The sequence below is a fragment of the Rana temporaria genome, chromosome 7, assembly GCF_905171775.1.
Source record: "Rana temporaria chromosome 7, aRanTem1.1, whole genome shotgun sequence".
NCBI lineage: Eukaryota > Metazoa > Chordata > Amphibia > Anura > Ranidae > Rana > Rana temporaria.
Window position 1 is genome coordinate 109,063,570 of NC_053495.1, and position 19,942 is coordinate 109,083,511.

At 43.3% G+C, this 19,942-nt stretch overlaps 1 protein-coding gene across 10 annotated transcripts in view; it reads left to right on the forward strand.

Annotated features, from left to right (window-relative positions):
• LOC120946232 (complement factor H-like) overlaps positions 1 to 19,942 on the forward strand; it is a 3,139,400-nt gene that overhangs the window by 34,092 nt on the left and 3,085,366 nt on the right. For all 10 annotated transcript variants that reach the window (XM_040361064.1, XM_040361066.1, XM_040361056.1 and 7 more), the window contains exons 2-4: positions 4,801 to 4,983; positions 7,128 to 7,233; positions 13,202 to 13,278. In XM_040361064.1, the coding sequence (XP_040216998.1) occupies positions 4,801 to 4,983; positions 7,128 to 7,233; positions 13,202 to 13,278 (366 nt within the window). The remainder of the gene's footprint in view (positions 1 to 4,800; positions 4,984 to 7,127; positions 7,234 to 13,201; positions 13,279 to 19,942) is intronic.

A 19,942-nucleotide genomic window follows, 5' to 3' on the forward strand; every position in this document is an offset into this window, starting at 1 on the left:
GTCTTTGTGAAAGTTATAGAGTCCAAAAGCTATGGTGCCAATCTCTGAAAATTGATCACACCTGAAGTACTGACGGTCTATCTCATTTCTTGAGACCCCAACATGCCAGAAAAGTACAAATACCCCCCAAATTACCAATTTTTGGAAAGCAGACATTCCAAGGTATTTAGAAAAAGGCATTGTGAGTAATTTTGAAGTTGTCATTTTTTTTCCCCACAATTCTTTGCAAAATCAAGATTTTTTTTCCCCCCACAAAATCTTCATATTAGCAGGTTATTTCTCACACACACAGCATATGCATTCCACAAATTACACCCCAAAACACATTCTGCTATTACTCCCAAGTATGGCGATGTGTGAGACTTTTACACAGCGTGGCCACATACAGAGGCCCAACATGCAGGGAGCACCTTCAGGCATTCTGGAGCACCCAGGCCAATTCTGACATTTCTCTTCTACATGTAAAAATCATAATTTATTTGCTAGAAAATTTCCCCATTCTTCCTCACCGTGACATGATCGGCGGTATGCCTGTATGACCCGTGGTCGGAGTCATTAAGGTCGCGGCGGGCGCATCCACAATGCCGCTTATTAAAGGGGACGTATATAAACGTCCTTTTGCCTGCCCGTGCCATTTTGCCGAGGTATATCTGAGTGCAGCAGTCAGCAATCTGCATTAAATCAGCCTTAGAACCTGTGTAGTTCATATGTGTCCTGGATTAACCACTTAAGACCCGGACCATTACGCAGGTAAAGGACCTGGCCAGTTTTTGCGATTCGGCACTGCGTCGCTTTAACTGACAATTGCGCGGTCGTGCGATGTGGCTCCCAAACAAAATTGGCGTCCTTTTTTTCCCACAAATAGAGCTTTCTTTTGGTGGTATTTGATCACTTCTGTGGTTTTAATTTTTTGTGCTATAAACAAAAATAGAGTGACAATTTTGAAAAAAAAAAAAAAATTTTTTTACTTTTTGCTATAATAAATACCCCCAAAAAAGATGTAAAAAACCCAATTTTTTCTCAGTTTAGGCCGATACGTATTCTTGTTCATATTTTTGGTAAAAAAAAAAATTGCAATAAGCGTTTATCGATTTGGTTTGCGCAAAATTTATAGCGTTTACAATATAGGGGATAGTTTTATTGCATTTTTATTAATCATTTTTTTTAACTACTAATGGCGGCGATCAGCGATTTTTTTTTTCTTGACTGCGTCATTATGGAGGATACATCGGACAATTTTGACACATTTTTGGGACCATTGTCATTTTCACACCAAAAAATTCTATAAAAATGCATTGTTTACTGTGAAAATGACAATTGCAGTTTGGGAGTTAACCACTAGGGGGCGCTGAAGGGGTTAAGTGTGACCTCATATGTGTTTCTAACTGTAGGGGGGCGGGGCTGGACGTGTGACATCATTGATCGCCTTTCCCTATATCAGGAAACAGACGATCAATGACAGCGCCACAGTGAAGAACGGGGAAGGTGTGTTTACAAACAGCTCTCCCCGTTCTTCAGCTCCGAGGACCGATCACGGGACTCCAGCAGCGATCGGGTCCGCGGGTCCCACGGCCGCGTTCACGGAGCTTCGGACCGCGTCGCGGGAGCGCGCCGCGACCCACAGCTGGGCACTTAAAGAGGACGTACAGGTACGTGCTTGTGCCCAGCCGTGCCATTCTGCCTACGTATGTGTGCAGGAGGCGGTCCTCAAGTGGTTAAAGGGATGATGTGGCAACCCTACTGTGCATGTGCAGAGTGACTCATAGGGTTATGTGCTATCTGGAGATGCATTGGGGACAGTGGAAGAAGGGGAGGATCAGAGAAGACAGGCTTTTTACACAATGCAGATGATTATCCTCTTAGGTTCCACACTGAGTATAACAAGCATGCTATGCTGCATATACAGACTGATTTTACTGTTGTGGGTTTAGTAACACTTTAAGGGTTAACAACCAAATCAAATAATGAGAAGTGGGCTGAAAGGTTGACATAAACCATAAATATACTGTATAAATAGAACAACAATATTTAGTCAGAGGCTGTGGATTGACCAAGACTGATTCATTTTCAGAAAGTCTTTGTTGTGGACAATTTAAGACACCTTCAAGTGACAAAACAAAGAGGGCATATTTAACCGCTTCAATACAGGGCATTTCCACCCCCTTCCTGCCCAGACCAATTTTTAGTTTTCAGCGCTTTTGCATTTTGAATGACAATTGCACGGCCATGCAACATTGTACCCAAATAAAATCTATAGGTTTTTTTCCCCACAAATAGAGCTTTCGTTTTGGTGGTATTTGATCACCTCTGCGGTTTTTAGTTTTTGCGCTATAAACAAAAGAAGAGCGACAATTTTGAAAAAAAAAACACAATATTTTTTACTTTTTGATTTAATAAATATCACAATTAAAAAAAAAATGTTTCCTCAGTTTAGACCGATATGTATTCTTCTACATATTTTTGGTAAAAAAAAAATTGCAATAAGCGTTTATTGATTGGTTTTCGTAAAAGTTCTAGCATCTACAAAATAAGGGATAGATTTATGGCATTTTTCTTTTTTTTTACTAGTAATGGTGGCGATCTGCGATTTTTATTGTGACCGTGACATTGCGATGGACACATTTGACACATTTTTGGGACCATTTACATTTATACAACGATTAGTGCTATAAAACTGCACTGATTACTGTGACTGGTAGGGAAGGGGTTAACACTAGGGGCGATCAAGGGGTTAATATGTTCCCTAGTGAGTGATTCTAACTGTAGGGGGAGGGGACTCACAAAGGGGAGGAGACCAATGTGTGTTCCTCTGTACTGGGAACACACACATCGGTCTCCTCTCCTCTAAGGAGACATGGATCTGTGTGTTTACACTCACAGATCCATGGTCCTGCCATGATTGCGGGCAATCGCGGGTGCCCGGCAGACATCGCGGCCGCTGGACACTGGGTCTCGAGCAATGCGGCGGGCGCACGCCCCCTAGCTGCCCGGGAAGCCCAGGACGTCATATGACGTCCACCAGTAGGGAGGGAGGGTTCCTGCTGACGTCATTTTACAGAGACTCGGTAGGGAAGGGGTTAAGTCTGGCGCACAAAAAAATGGTGCAGCTGTGCATAGTACCCAATCAATTAAGCTTTGACCATTGTGGTAAATAGAATTATTGTGAAATATTGGGCTAAAGTTGTGCAGATCATGGACAAAATACAATGATAAATATACCAAAGTGTGCAGCAAATACAGTAAACAGTAAAGGAAAATTGGATAGAAGGCATACAACTTTTCTTTGTTTTAAAAATATAAATGAATACATGCTAAAACCAATCCACTTGTGTGCAAAAATTTGCTAGAGAAGTCTATGGTATACAGCAGTGTGCAGGATTTTCACTGATAATGTTAGGCGTTTCAAATTATACTTATCTAGCATTATCCAGAGTTATTTTAGTTCACTAAAAACGACTAAAACACGGTCGTTTTTTGTGATGAAATAAAACAACGTTTTTAAAAACGTCATTTAAAAATGATCGTGTGTGGGCTTCAGATCGCTTTTTGTCTTCAAAAAAACGACCAAAAAAAAATTCGAACCTGCTTCAATTTTTTATATGGTTTTTTAAAATTTTGTTTTTTGTGTCATAAAAAATGATCGTGTGTAGGCTAAAACGACGTTTTAAACAACGTTTCAAACCCGCGCATGCTCAGAAGCAAGTTATGAGACGGGAGCTTGAATGGAACAGAGTGCCGTTGTACGTGTTGTACGTAACCGCGCTTTGCCAGAGCATTTTCAGAAAACGATGGTGTGTGGGCAACGTCATTTTTTATGATGAAGTTAGAAAAAGTTAGTTTTTTTTCATGATGAAAAACATCGTTTTATTTCATCACAAAAACGACCGTATGTACGCGGCATCAGGCTAAAATGGCATTTTAGTCAAAAGACTTATGCCCCGTACACACCATCACTTTATGTGATGAAAAAAAACGACATTTTCTGTGAAGTAAAAAATGACGTTTTTGAAACTTCAATTTTCAAAGACGAAGTTGCCTACACACCATCGTTTTCTCACAATGCTCTAGCAAAGCGAGGTTACATTCCACCACGTTTTTCCATTGAAGCTTGCTTCATAAGTAGCTTCTGGGCATGTGCGGGTGAAAAAACGTCGTTTTAAACGACGTTTTTTGCTACACACTGTCAATTTCTGTGAAGTAAAAGTTGATGTTTTGAAAAACGACACATAAAATTGAAGCATGCTTCAATTTTTTTGGTCGTTTTTTAGAAGACATAAAACAACGTTTTCCCCCACACACGGTCAATTAAAGTGACGTTTTTAAAAACGTAATTTTTTTTCATCACATAAAGTGATGGTGTGTACGGGGCATAAGACTAAAACGAAATAGAATTTTTTACTTCAAAATTAACATTTGTCTGTAGTGCATCTTCATACCTCATTACCATAAATAACATATTCGATTCTTCACTCCAGCAGTATATAATGAGTTTGGAAATTATAGAGAAATGTTAACCAATGCATTACAATTTAATTACACCCATTCAATTTTAGATGACTAAAATGTACTGGAGGAGACTTTAGTCAACTAAAACGTAGGACATTTTAGTTGACTAAAATGTACTGGAGACTTTAAGTCGACTAAATATGACTAAAACAATTGCAGAAGACTAAAATGGGACTAAAACAAAAATGCCATTTTAGTCCCAAGACTAAAACGAAATCGAAATTTTGCTGCCAAAATGAACGCTGCCACCATCCAGACATATCACATTGACAATGCTTTAATTACCTTGTTTAGATTCCTGTGGAACGCCGCCAAGATTTCTAGATCGAGAACTGCAGGGTGACTGGAATAAAGAATTGTATAATTCTGGTGAATTTGTACAGTATTCCTGCAGACCTGGCTTCAGCCGCCTTGGACCCATTCGCTATGTATGTAGTAAGGGCAAGTGGGAAAATGCAAGTACTGGACAATGCAAAAGTGAGTAGATTTTTATTTAACTTTTGTAACGTTACCTGTATATGCACAATATTTGTTTTCCATCTTCTTTTTCTTTTTTTGCCTTTAAAATCTATTACATTCTGGATACATGACTGGATATCATAATGTAGGCAACACGCTTTCATTTTTTATTAACACCTACAATGTAAAACACAATTTAGAATTCCATCAAGGTACAGTACTAACATTGATGATGTTTGTGACTGATTCATGTATCCGTCAGTGCCTGCAATGAGTCCGAAGGTCCATACTGATACTCCCTCCTCCTTGGACTTTCATTCTCCTTCCCCAGCCACTGCGCCTGCCACACTGACAGGCACATACACTTTATTGCCAAAAGTATTGGGACACCTGCTGTTACTGGAACATGAACTTTAATGGCATCCCAGTCTTAGTCTGTAGGGTTCAATGAGTTGCCCTGCCCTTTGCAGCTATAACAGCTTCAACTATTGTGGGAAGGCTGTCCACAAGGTTTAGGAATGTGTCTATGGAAATATTTGTCCATTCTTTCAGAAGTGCATTTGTGAGGTCAGGCACTGATGCTGGAGGAGAAGGTCTGGCTCGCAGTCTCTGCACTAATTATTCCAAAGGTGTTCTGAGGTCAGGACTCTGTGCAAGCCAGTCAAGTTTCTCCACCCCAAACTCGCTCATCCATGTCTTTATGGACCTTGCTTTGTGCACTGGTGCGCAGTCATGTTGGAACAGGAAGGAGCCATCCCCAAATTATTCCCACAAAGTTGGGAGCATGAAATTGTCAAACATGTCTTAGTATGCTGACGCCTTAAGAGTTCCCTTCACTGGAACTAAGGGGCTAAGCCCAACCCATGGAAAAACTACCCCACACCACAATCCCCCCTCCACCAAATGATTTGGAGGGGTGGCCCAATACTTTGGCAATATATTGTGGATGAGCAAGTTTGCGATGAAGGAACTTGACTGGCCTGCAAAGAGTCCTGACCTCAACCCGATAGAACACCTTTTGTATAAAGTAGACCGGAAATATGCAAAACCAGGCCTTCTCGTCCAACATCAGTGCCTGACCTCATAAATGTGCTTCTGGAAGAATGGTCAAACATTCCCATGGACGCACTCCTAATATTGTGTATCTGAGGAGTTTTGTACTAGAGGTGGGTGGAACCTGATGGGGAATAGACTAGTTCCCCATTAAGTTGGAGATAAAGCCCTGTGTGGGAAGCAGACACACTCATAACTTCTGAACACAGTCATGATACCCTATGGCTTACAAATAAGAATCCAGAGTACTTAAAACAATCTATGCAGATAGGTTGCCAGGTGGGGATTACTCTGATTCTTTGAGCCGGTTCACACTGAGCCGCCTGACGAGTCGCGTCCCATTCTATGCAATAGAACCGTTCTAATAGGAGCGACGCAAGAAAAAGGTTCTTGTACGACTTCGGGGGCAGCTCGGGGCGACCTGTATTGACTTCTATACAGAGGTAATTTTGCAGGTCGCCTCTGAAGTCGTCTTCAGGACGCCTTGAGGAGTCGCCCCCGAAGTTGTGCCGTCTAAGTGTGAACCGGCTCTAAGGCTAAGCTATGCCCATTGAAGTATTTACACTTAAAAAAAAAAAAAAAAAAAAAAAAAAAAATATATATATATATATATATATATATATATATATATATATATATATATATATATAAAAAACAAATCATTACCAACATTTGCTGCTGCAGGTGCTATGGAGTAAATTAGAGTTACACATTTTTTATCGGCGAGTGCAAGTACAGATACGTTCAGTCAAGTACTCACCAATACCAAGTACCGGTACTTTGCTTATATACAAAAAAAAATTGCTGTCCGAATCGCATGCTATTTCCTCTACTGCACCTGTGTGTGTGTGTGCGTATGTGTATATAGAAAGGGAAAAGTGCCATCTAGTGGGCAGTTTATGAAAAATGTTAGAACTCACAGTACATATCTGGCCAAATGCAAAATCTTCATAGGTGTCCCCGTCCCGCCGATGAAAGCAAATCATGGCTGCTGGAGATGCTCACAAGGCTCAATAATGGGGGTGGGGCTTTTCTAATTTGCAATATATAAATTACATAGGTATCCACATTGATAATAACAGATATTCCAAACTACTTGTATTGTTTAGAGAAATCATGTGGACATCCTGGAGATATCGAATTTGGTACATTTGAGCTGAAGAAAGAAGACTCATTTGTGTTTGGAGCACTTGTTGAATACATTTGTAATGACGGGTGAGTTACATTTTTATTGTATGTAGTATTTGTCAAAAGAAGGTTTATAAATAAATATGTACTGCAAAAGGAAAAGGTATAATAGTCTGAGGGGAAGTTAATAAGACTGGAGCAGCTTTTATTTTTTTTTTAAACAGAACAAGCTGAAGTTAGAAACTGATTGGTTACTATGCAGAGCTGCCCCAGATTCTATCTGTTCCAGTTTTAGTAAATTCCCCCATCTGTGTCTGCATGAAATGCTCCAGAAATAAGTATTTGTTATTGTATAAGAATAAGATAAGAGTACTTTTTATGACTTTCTCACATGTTCATCAGTGGTGGCTGGTGAAATTTTAGTATGGGGTGCACCAGACCCCGCCCTTTCTTTTTGACCCCCTACTTCTCATAAGCCCCACCCCTTATAGAATCTACCCACTCCATCCCCTGTATTCCACTTGCTTTCACCCATAGTGTCAGGAGTATACAGCTCAGCATCACAGGGCAGAGTATACAGCTCAGCATCACAGGACAGAGTATTTAGTTCAGCCTCCCAGATCAGGGTATATAGGTCAGCATCACAGGACAGAGTATACAGCCCCAGCATCACAGGACAGAGTATACAGCCCCAGCATCACAGGACAGAGTATACAGCCCCAGCATCACAGGACAGAGTATACAGCCCCAGCATCACAGGACAGAGTATACAGCCCCAGCATCACAGGACAGAGTATACAGCCCCAGCATCACAGGACAGAGTATACAGCCCCAGCATCACAGGACAGAGTATACAGCCCCAGCATCACAGGACAGAGTATACAGCCCCAGCATCACAGGACAGAGTATACAGCCCCAGCATCACAGGACAGAGTATACAGCCCCAGCACCACAGGGCAGAGTATACAGCTCAGCATCACAGGACAGAGTATTTAGTTCAGCCTCCCAGATCAGGGTATATAGGTCAGCATCACAGATACAGTATATAGATCAGCATCACAGGACATAGTATACAGCCCCAGCATCACAGGACAGAGTATACAGCCCCAGCATCACAGGACAGAGTATACAGCCCCAGCATCACAGGACAGAGTATACAGCCCCAGCATCACAGGACAGAGTATACAGCCCCAGCATCACAGGACAGAGTATACAGCCCCAGCGCCACAGGACAGAGTATACAGCCCCAGCATCACAGGACAGAGTATACAGCCCCAGCATCACAGGACAGAGTATACAGCCCCAGCATCACAGGACAGAGTATACAGCCCCAGCATCACAGGACAGAGTATACAGCTCAGCATCACAGGACAGAGTATTTAGTTCAGCCTCCCAGATCAGGGTGTATATAGGTCAGCATCACAGATACAGTATATTGATCATCATATGTGTCTAAACAATTATATGCGCTAACCCAATAGAAATATATAAAAACTGTGACAAATTGGTGCTGCAACTTAACCACTTCAGCCCGGACCATTTTGGTGGCCAAAAACCAGAGCATTTTTTGCGATACAGCACTGCGTCGCTTTAACTGATAATTGCGCGGTTGTGTGATGTGGCTCTCAAACAATTTTTTTTCCCTACAAATAGAGCTTTCTTTTGGTGGTGTTTGATCACCTCTGTGGTTTTTTATTTTTTGCACTATGAACAAAAATAAAGCGATAATTTTGAAAATAAAACAATATTTTTGACTATTTGCTATAATAAATATCCCCAAAAAATCTATAAAAAATGTTTTTCCACAGTTTAGGCTGATACGTATTCTTCTACATATTTTTGTTAACAAAAATTGCAATAAGCATATATTGGATTGGTTTGCGCAAAAGTTATAGCATCTACAAAATAGGGGATAGTTTTATGGCATTTTTTTTTTTTACTAGTAATGGCGACGATCAGCGATTTTTATCGTGACTGCGACTTTATGGCGGACACATCGGACACTTTTGACACATTTTGGGACCATTGTCATTTTTACAGCGATCAATGCTATAAATATGCACTGATTACTGTGAAAATGACACTGGCAGTGAAGGGGTTAACCTATAGGGGGTGCTGAAAGGGGTTAAGTGTGTCCTAGGGAGTGATTCTTACTGTTAGGGGGCGTGGCTACGAGTAACACGTCACTGATCGCTGTTCCCGATGAGAGAGAACAGACCATCAGAGACAGTGTCACTAGGCAGAATGGGGAGATGCTTGTTTACACTTGCCTCGCCCAATTCTGCAGCTCTGTGACCCAATCGCGGGACACCGGCGGACATAGAGTCCGCGGGTCCCGCGGGCACGGTCACGGAGCTCTGGCGGGAACTTCAAAGTAACGTGTGTGTATATATACATTACTTTGCTCAGCCGTGCCATTCTGCCGACGTAAATGTACAGAGTCGGTCGAGAATCGGTTAAGATAGCCTAAATATACAGCTAATAGAAATATGTATACAAGAAAAGTGCACATCCACAAGATAAAAGCACCTTGTATAAAGGAAAATAAATGATAAACACAGTGATATTCAACATTAGTGATATCATCTAAATAAATGTCCATATAGTGCTCCACAGGGTACAAATATGTAGATAAACTCCCTGGGCCAGATTCTCGTAGTTCGGCGTATCTTTGTGTGGGCGTAATGTATTCTATTTACGTTACGCCTCTGCAACTTAGACGGGCATGTGCTGTATTCTCAAAGCACTTGCTCCGTAAGTTGCGGCGGCGTAGCGTAAATAGGCCGGAACAGGGGGCGTGTTTTATGTAAATAACTTGTGACCCGACGTGATTGACGTCTTTCATGAACGGCGCATGCGCCGTCCATGGAATATCCCAGTGTACATTGCTCCAATGTACGCCGCAAGGACGTATTGGTTTTGACGTGAATGTAAATGACGCCCAGCCCCATTCGCGAACAACTTCTGCAAACGACGTCAAATTTTCAAAATTTGACGCGGGAACGACGTCCATACTTAACATTGGTACGCCGCATGTACGCCACCATATAGCAGGGGTAACTTTACGCCGGGAAAAGCCTAACGTAAACGGCGTATCTGTACTACGTCGGCCGGGTGTACGTTCATGAATTTGCATATCTAGCTGATTTACATATTTCTAGGCGTAAATCAGCGTACACAACCTAGCGGCCAGCGTAAATATGCAGTTAAGATCCGACGGCGTAAGAGACTTACGCCGGTCGGATCTAATAGAAATCTATGCGTAACTGATTCTAAGAATCAGGCGCATAGATACGACCGCTCAGACTCAGAGATACGACGGCGTATCTGGACATACGCCGTCGTATCTCCTTTGAGAATCTGGGCCCCTATGTTCACCTTATGCTTCTGTTCATAAAATCAATCTGTGCCACTTACCAGATTTGTTGGATCTCAAATAATAGCGATAAAAAGCGCTCAGATCAACCACTGAGGGAATTCCTCTCCTCGAGAGGCTTCATGGTCCAGTATGCCAGTAAAAATGTATTATAAGGCTGCCTCCATACTGTTGAGGAGTATACAATTATTGGTTAACCCACTGCAGGGGAAAGGATCCCTTTCGCTGAATGAGCTTGAGGAGAGGAATTCCCTCAGTGGTTCATCTGAGCGCTTTTGATCTCTATAATCTGGTAAGTGGCATAGATTGATTGACATTTATTTAGATGATATCACTAATGTTGAATATCACTGTGTTTATCATTCAATTTCCTTTTATATAAGGTGCTTTTCTCTTGTGGATGTGCACTTTTCTTGTATACACATTGCTATTAGCTGAATATTTATCTTAAGTTGCAGCACCAATTTGTCACAATTTTTATATACTCATTTTTATTGGGTTAGCCCAGATATTTGTTTAGAAACATATGCTGATCTATACCCTATCTGTGATGCTGACCTATATACCCCGATCTATGAGGCTGAGCTAAATACTCTGTCCTGTGATGCTTAGCAGTATACTCCTGACATAGTATGTGGCTGTGCACTTTTCTTGTATATACGTCCTGAAAGGGGTCGGGCGCATGGATGGGGGGCGCGGTCCCATGCTCCCACAATGCATGGGCCGCCACTGATGTTCATACTATTCATATAAAAAATTGTCCAAACGAGTGATACAGTACAAATACAACAAGAATGTTCACAGAACCTTCAATAACTGATGTAGATAATGACTTTCAAACATCAACAAAGAGGAGCAGAACATGGCAAAAGCTGGAAGTGTTTATACAGGCATTTGTAGATTATGCACAGATCTATAGACTCAGCTTCTCTTCATATAGCAGCACATATTATCAACATGCCAGTATCCTGATTCCCAGCAGGAACATAGCAGATGAAGAGAAGTGCAATGCAGTGCTGGCTGGTGGTAATTTTCTTTTATGGGGGCGGCGGTGGCAAACCGTGCATCCACAGCCGAAACCCCCCCCCCCACGGTCAGGTTGGACGTTCGATGCACTATCCCCATCCATGGCAGGAAATCACGGGCGGCTTCCCCTGCTCTCCCCTGCGGGCATCACAAGCAGCTTCTCCTCCCTCCTCCTCAGCCACCAATCAGAATGCTTCTTCTTTTGGCCAATCGGGAAACGGGTCTCAGACCTGCTTCCTGATTGGCAGAGAGGGGATTCAGTGTGAGAATAGTGAATATTCATTTGCTATTCTCACACACCTTCCCCGTTCTTCACTGTGGCCATGTCAGTGATCGTCTGTTCCCTGATATAGGGAACGACGATCACTGACGTCACACGTCCAGCCCGCCCCCTACAGTTAGAAACACATACGAGGTCATACTTAACCCCTTCAACGCCCCTAGTGGTTAACTCCTAAACTGCAATTGTCATTTTCACAGTAATCAGTGCATTTTTATAGCACTTTTCGCTGTGAAAATGGTAACAAAAATGTGTCAAAATTGTTAGATGTGTCCGCCATAATGTCAGTCATGAAAAAAAAAAAAAACGCTGATCGCCGCCATTAGTAGTAAAAAAAATTATTAATAAAAATGCCGTTAAACTATCCCCTATTTTGTAAACGCTATAAATTTTTCGCAAACCAATCGATAAACGCTTATTGCGATTTTTTTTTTTCAAAAATAGGTAGAAGAATATGTATCGGCTTAAACTGAGAATTTTTTTTTTTTATATATCTTTTTTGGGGATATTTATTATAGCAAAAAGTAAAAAAAAAATTGAATTTTTTTCAAAATTGTCACTCTATTTTTGTTTATAGCGCAAAAAATAAAAACCGCAGAGGTTATCAAGTACCACCAAAAGAAAGCTCTATTTGTGGGAAAAAAAGGACACCAATTTTGTTTGGGAGCCACATCGTACGACCGTGCAATTGTCAGTTAAAGCGGTGCAGTGCCAAAATCGCAAAAACTGGCCAGGTCCTTTACCTGCATAATGGTCCGGGTCTTAAGTGGTTAAAGTAGCGCAGTTCCGAACTGCAAAAAAATTCCGGGTCATGAAGAGGGTAAAATCTTTGGGAGCTCAAGTAGTTAGGATAAAAAAATGTTCCAGTGTTTGTATTACCCTTTGCAGTGGCTCTCTCCTCTCTCTCATAGAGGTAGCAGTGGAAGCCATTGGCTTCTTCTGCTGTCAACCAAATCCTGTGAGCAGAGAGCAGGGGGTAGGGCTGAGCCACGCTGTGTGTGTCAATAGATACAGAGCCCAGCTTTGGATCGAGCCTGCAGGTGCTGCTTGCAGGTAAGCATGACATGTTTGTTTGTTTTTATTTTAAAAAAAGTATCTTTTACAAAAGCTTTATTAAAAACCTGCTTCCTGCTGATAGTCTTTCATTTCTTTGCCTTGGTAAATATCACCCATGGCAATGTTAAGCAACCCTAGCCCTTTAACAAAAACGTGCAAACTGGCTTTCAGATACTACTGTATGTTCGGGGTTTGCAAATGTTTATAAGTGTTCTGCAAATTGAAATTTACTTGGTTCTCTCATCGCTAATTATTACACACTAAAATAACAGAGCATGGTGTTTACTGTTAATATAACATAACTTTATATTTTTTAGGTATCAAATGATTAGCAGACATAGAACAAGAGAATGTTCAGCAACAGGATGGACCAATTATCGTCCCGAATGTGAAGGTAAATTTAAAAAGAAATACCTCTAATACAGGGGTGGGGAACCTTTTTTCTGCCAAGGGCCATTTGGATTTTTGTAACATCATTCGGGGGCCGTACAAAATGATCAACTTAAAAATTAGCCTGTTATAGCGGGGATTAAACGTGTCCCCCCCCCTGCATCACTGGACCCCTTTACATTCCACAGCACCTTGCACCTCTGGACCCCTTTACATTACACAGCACCCTGCATCACTGGACCCCTTTACATTACACAGCACCATGCATCATTGGACTCCTTTACATTACACAGCACCCTGCATCACTGGACGCCTTTACATTACACAGCACCCTGCATCACTGGACCCCTTTACATTACACAACACCTTGCACCCCTTTACATTACACAGCACCCTGCATCACTGGACTCCTTTACATTACACAGCACCCTGCATCACTGGACCCCTTTACATAACACAACACTTTGCACCTCTGTAACCCTTTACATTACGGGTCTCCTTCCGCCTTCTACCCGGACACATGATTCAAACTGTACTGTGGCTTAGCTGGTGGAGGAACACTAGTAGTTAAAGTTGGTAGGGGAAAGTTCTTATCCTTATACAACAGTTCGGACAATTTAATCTGAGCCCCAATGTCCTCTTCTATACAAATACACTGAGTAATGTAATTGCCGGGATCAGCAGCACAAGGATTACTCTGCAGGGACTATTTGATGGTTTTCGGGCTCAGGCGGAGTAATTCTTGTGCAGAGGTTCTCGGCAATTACATTACTCAGCCAGGGTATCTGTATAGAAGAGAACGTGGGGAGATTAGATTGTCGGGACTCAGAACTGCTGAATAAAGATAAGAACTTTCCCCTAATGACATTGTGATTTTTTTTTTAATATGCAGCATGGGGGGAGGGGGTAAATGTAACTCACAGTGCAGGACATTAATACATGAGTTACTATGACCAGTGCAACTGTGTAGGTAGGACATTTACCCCCTCCCCCTGCCGCCATGCTGAATATAAAAAAAATCACAGACCGTCATCACAGTTAATAATCTTCAGACTGCATACAGAATGATGCAGTCTGAAGATTATTAACTTTGATGACTGTCTGTGATTTTTTTAATATGTAGCATAGCGGCGGGGGGAGGGGGGTAAATGTCCTGCACAGTGCACAGGACATTAATACATAAGTTACCATGACCAGTGCAGGACATTTACCCCCCCCCCCCCCCCCGACATGCTGCATATTAAAAAGATCATATTCATCATATTTACATTTAATAATTTTCAAATTGCATCATTGATGCAATTTGAAAATTATTAAATGTAAATATGATGAATATGATCTTTTTAATATGCAGCATGTGGGGGGGGGGGGGTAAATGTCCTGCACTGGTCATGGTAACTTATGTATTAATGTCCTGTGCACTGTGCAGGACATTTACCCCCCGCCGCTATGCTGCATATTAAAAAAATACGCCATATTTCATGATGCTGTCAGCATAATATTTATGGCTGCCTTACTTGCTGCTGGAAATGGTTCCTCGTCGGTGGCGCTGGCTAGTGCCATCCCAGCCAGCCATGAATGGTAATCCCCGCCCGCCGTGAGTGACGTCACGCCGCCGCCGGGCGGGGCTGTAAACCTAGGGGAGCAGCTCATCAGCTGCAGTGCAATGGCTGGAGGCTGGCGCCGGCTAACAGGGGCGGGCCGCAGGAGCGGAGTAAATGCTATTGGCTGGAGGCTGGCGCCGGCTAACAGGGGCGGGCCGCAGGAGCGGAGTAAATATATTGCTAAACACACGGACAATGAATGAATGATCGCCATGATCATTCATTCATTGTCAGTGTGTTTAGCAATACATTTACTCCGCTCCATAGTGACAATCGGCTACGCTGTTTTACGATCGCATGGGGGGCCGGATGGAATGATTTCGCGGGCCGCAAGTGGCCCGCGGGCCGCATGTTCCCCACCCCTGCTCTAATACATGACTGGAACTTCCTTTCTAGAAATACATCCGCATTTATACAATGTATACTTTTGATTCGGAAACAATGACAGCTCTGTCACATCATGCCACATGGAATGTGACCTTGTAAACAAAGAGGGGATGTGAGTTCTTTGTTTTCCTACCCAAATAGAGCATGTTACTATGAATTGATCTGAAACATTCACGATTTTATCTAGATGGAAATCATTCACATCTGGCAGGGATGTGCAAATATGAACAGCTGAAAATTTAATTTACATACTGTATATGTTATTCTTGGTTTTAGTCTTTGTTCAGGTTCTCTCTCTTGCAGCTCAGTGAGTACTGCCTCCTGTTACTCAGTTTGGTTCTGTTGGTTCTTCAACAGCCACGTATTAAACCTATTAGGTACTTAAATTAAAGCAGTGCCGTCTTAAAGGAACATGTTTTTCACCTTAATGCATTCTATTCATTAAGGTGAAAAAACATCCGACAATACCGGCCCCCCCCCCCCCCCCCCCCCCGTTTACTTAACTGGCCCCTCTAAGTCCCCGCGCCGTCAACGCGCAGGCTTCTCTGTCCGCTTCTCGGCTCATTCATTGGTTGATTGCTCTAACGAGCAGGGCCCTCTGATCCCTCCTGTATTGATTTGTATTGTGACTGTACGGTCTTCCCTGATGTAAAGCGCTGCGCAAACTGTTGGTGCTGTATAAATCCTGTATAATAATAATAATAATAATTGAAAGCAGCGCAGTCATTGGCTCGCACTGCTGTCAATCATATCCAATGACGCAGCGAGCTGGGGGGCGGGCCGAGTGATACAGCCTGCGGCTTTAGCCGCTCACTGTATCATGGGAGCGTGCCCGCAAGAACTTACCACCATGCGAGAGAGCACGCATGGAGGTGGAAAGTTCTTGCGGGGGGGCGAGACAGCCGCCGAGGGACCCCAGAAGACCAGGTTCGGGGCCACTCTGTGCAAAACGAGCTGCAGAGTGGAGGTAAGTATAACATGTTTGTTGTTTTTTCTTTTTTAAATGTCTCTTTAGTGTTCCTTTAAGAGCATTATAGGCCCCCGGACAATACATTGCACTGGGGCCCAGTCTACACAATCACACAAGAGAATAAAAATGCAAATTATCAATAAGGCTATATTTATTGGTACTTCCAACAAAATCAGTGTTTAAACATTAACACAACATTTGAACAATATAACACAAGCTTGAAAAGCAAGAAATTGAAAAACAAGAAATTACAGATTGAAATGGGATGGTACAAAAGCACTAATTATTTATTAAATTTGCGATACTTCTTTGTAGATAATTCCTTAATAATTGTCTTAGGCCCCGTACACACGAGAGGATCTATCCGCTGGAATTGATCTGCGGATCAGTTCCAGCGGATAGATCCGCTGGTGTGTACAACCCAGTGGATATTTTTCCGCTGATTTTTTTCGGGCCGACCCATTTCCAGCGGATAAAAATTTCTTAGCATGCTAAGAAATCTATCCGCTGGAATCGGCTCCAGCGGATCGATCCGCTGGTCTGTACAGACTCACCGGATCGATTCGTCCGAACCCATCCCTCGCATGCGTCGTAATGATTCGACGCATGCGTGGAATTCCTTATATGACAGCGTCGCGCACGTCGCCGCGTCATCATCGCGGCGACGGCGCGACACGTCATCGCAATGGGAATTCGGCGCGGATTTCGATCCGATGGTATGTACACTCCATCGGATCAAAATCCTCAGAGGATTTATCCGCGGAAACGGTCCGGAGTACCGTATCCGCGGATAAATCCTCTCGTGTGTACCCGGCATTAAAGTCAATGGTTTTAGGATGTCATTTTCTATACACATGAGTCAAAGCCAGTTCAAATGCTGCTGCCCCATTGTGCTACAAAGCACATTTTTTATCAGTTAGGCAGCACTGATGAACTGCACTGATTGGCACTGATGAGCTGGATTGATAGGCAGCACCAATAGGTGGCACTGATGAGCTGCACTAATGCGTACAGATGGGCTGCACTGATAGGGGGCACTGGCACTGATAGGTGGCACTAATGAGCTGCAGTGATGGGCACTGACAAGCGGCACTGATGAACTGCACTGATGGGCAGCACTGATAGGTGACACTGATAAGCTGCACTGCTGGGCACTGATAGGTGGCACTGGCGCTTATAGGTGGCACTGACTGATGAGCTACACTGATAGCCGCTGCCCCCACCCAAAGTTAACCCACTCCAGCCAGAAAACACTGCTACCCAAATAGGAATGCAACTTATCTACCTGACAGTGATTTCCCCAGTGCCCATGCAATACTTAGTTGAGTTTTAGTTTCCTTCTCCTCGCTCGCAGCACCGCCCGCACAGCACTTTCTCATTGAGCCTCCCGAGTCCCATGCCGGCCTGTAAACACTGTCATGCTGGCCGGGACATCACGCTCCACCCTACCGTGTGTGTTGGAAGGACTTCAGGGAGAGGAACGCGCTCAGCCTTGGCGCATTGGTACCACGTCGCCAGAGGCTGTGCATCGGTGACTGCAATGCAAGGCAATGAAAGTGATAATGGCAAATCAGCGATTACGTGTAATGCAGATGCCTGGACAACGTAGTGGCCGGCGGCCGGCAATGATTGTATCTAGAGAGTGACTTACTGATTCAGGCCTCTGGGCAAGTGGGGCCCCCAGGCAACTTCCTAATGTGCCCATGCGAAAAGATGGCCCTGCTTACAAGGTTGACTTCCTTGTTGCTAACCAGAGGTGGCTCTAGGCCTTGTGAGGAATTAAGACAAATTTAGACATGAGGCCCCACTCACACCCTTTGCAGGGGATAAGGTAGGAAAAGAGGCTGAGCAACTTATTACTACTGCTGCTGCTTGTGTGGGTGGGATGTGCACTGCACCAATTACATGGAATTAAAAGAGGAGGGTCAGCAGGGATTGGTGCAGTACACATCCCACCCACATAAGCAGCAGCAGTAATAAGATGCTCCGCCCCAGGGTTCTTCCTTAGCCCCTGAAAAAATGGAGATGGGGATGGGACTGGGAAGCATGGGGTAGGGGAGAACTGGAGTTAAACCGGGGGATCCTGGTCTGTATAGGGATAGAGAGGGAGAGAGAAAGAGAGAAAGAGTGCCCCTTACATCAGAATACTCAGGCTCAGACTGGATCAGGCTGCATTTCTTCGCTTCTGGTTGCTGGGCTTGAAACTTTCATCCCACGCATCCCCTTCGCTTAGGCAGAACACTGTCAAGTGCGAAAAATATGTAGAATACGTATCGGCCTAAACTGAGGAAATATTTATTTATTTTTGATATTTTTGGGGGATATTCATTATAGCAAAAAGTCGCTCTATTTTTGTTTATAGCGCAAAAAATGAAAAAAAAAAAAAAACAGAGGTGATCAAATACCACCAAAAGAAAGCTCTATTTGTGGGAAAAAAGGACACCAATTTTGTTTGGGAGCCACGTCGCACAACCACGCAATTGTCAGTTAAAGCGACGCAGTGCCGAATCGCAAAAAGTGGCCTGGTCTTTGACCAGCAAAATGGTCTGGGGCTTAAGTGGTTAATGCAGCGCATGAAAAGCGTGAATCGTCTCTCACCAAATTTTTACTAACACGAGGATCAGCAAAAGCAGCCCAAAGGGTGGTGCCGTTGGAATGGAACTTCCCCTTTATAGTGCCGTCGTACGTGTTGTACATCACTGCGCTTTGGACGGGTGGACTTTTGTCAGAGCAAGGAAAATGTCCGCTGACACCCGCCGCCATCCGATCCGATCCTGTCTGCCAAAAACAGATGGATGGTGGTCCTTGTTTCCATCCGTATGGCAGATTGGATAGCAATGGACAGGTGGTGTATTTCCGTTTGATTGCCCTATACATAGAGGAGAACGGGACTGTATCCGAGTCCGCTCTGCATAGCGGAGCAGACACGAACCTGACATCTACCTCCTCAGCAGGGAACAATGGAAAGATCCCACACTGAGCAAGCAGATTCTGCTTAGCAGAGGCCCCATGTGAAAGGGACCCATCTTCGCAGCCTCCAGTAAGGTGGGGGTGGGGTGCCACCATCAGAGGCTTTTGTTTTGCGCCTAGTGTGCTATTCCTGGAGGTGGTGCTAGGAAGGTGGTATAGTGATGCAGTGGCCAGAAATACAAAGATTCAGAGATTCCCATGTCACTCTCAAGGTCATATTTAAAATGAAGACTCTCCGCTGTACAGTAATTTAAAACAGTTTTATTCTGCTTTGTTAAATGTGCCTGATGGCAGTGCCCAGCTCCATTTTTTGACAATTTCTTGCATATGAGCCTTGAAAATGTTCAGAATTTATTACCAAGGTTCATCGTTCTGGCCAAGAAACTCGTCGAGTTCCTTGTGAAGCCGCCGAGGATCTCGGCGAGCCAAATTTTCCCATTGCCGTCAAGGAAATAGAGAACATGTTCTCTTTTTGGCCGACGAGATCCTCTGCGGTTTCCTCGTTGAAAAGTGTACACACGACCGGTTTCCTCGGCAAAAAAAAAAAACCCAGCAAGCTTCTTGCTGGTTTTTGCCGAGAAACTCGGCCGTGTGTACGAGGCCTCACAGATTTCAACCAGAATTTAAAGACAACTCAACAGAAGTTTCCAAAAAGATATACATTCCAACATAATACAATATAATGTAAAAAAAAAAAAAAAAAAATTACAGTGGTTTCCCAACAGATCTAACGAGAG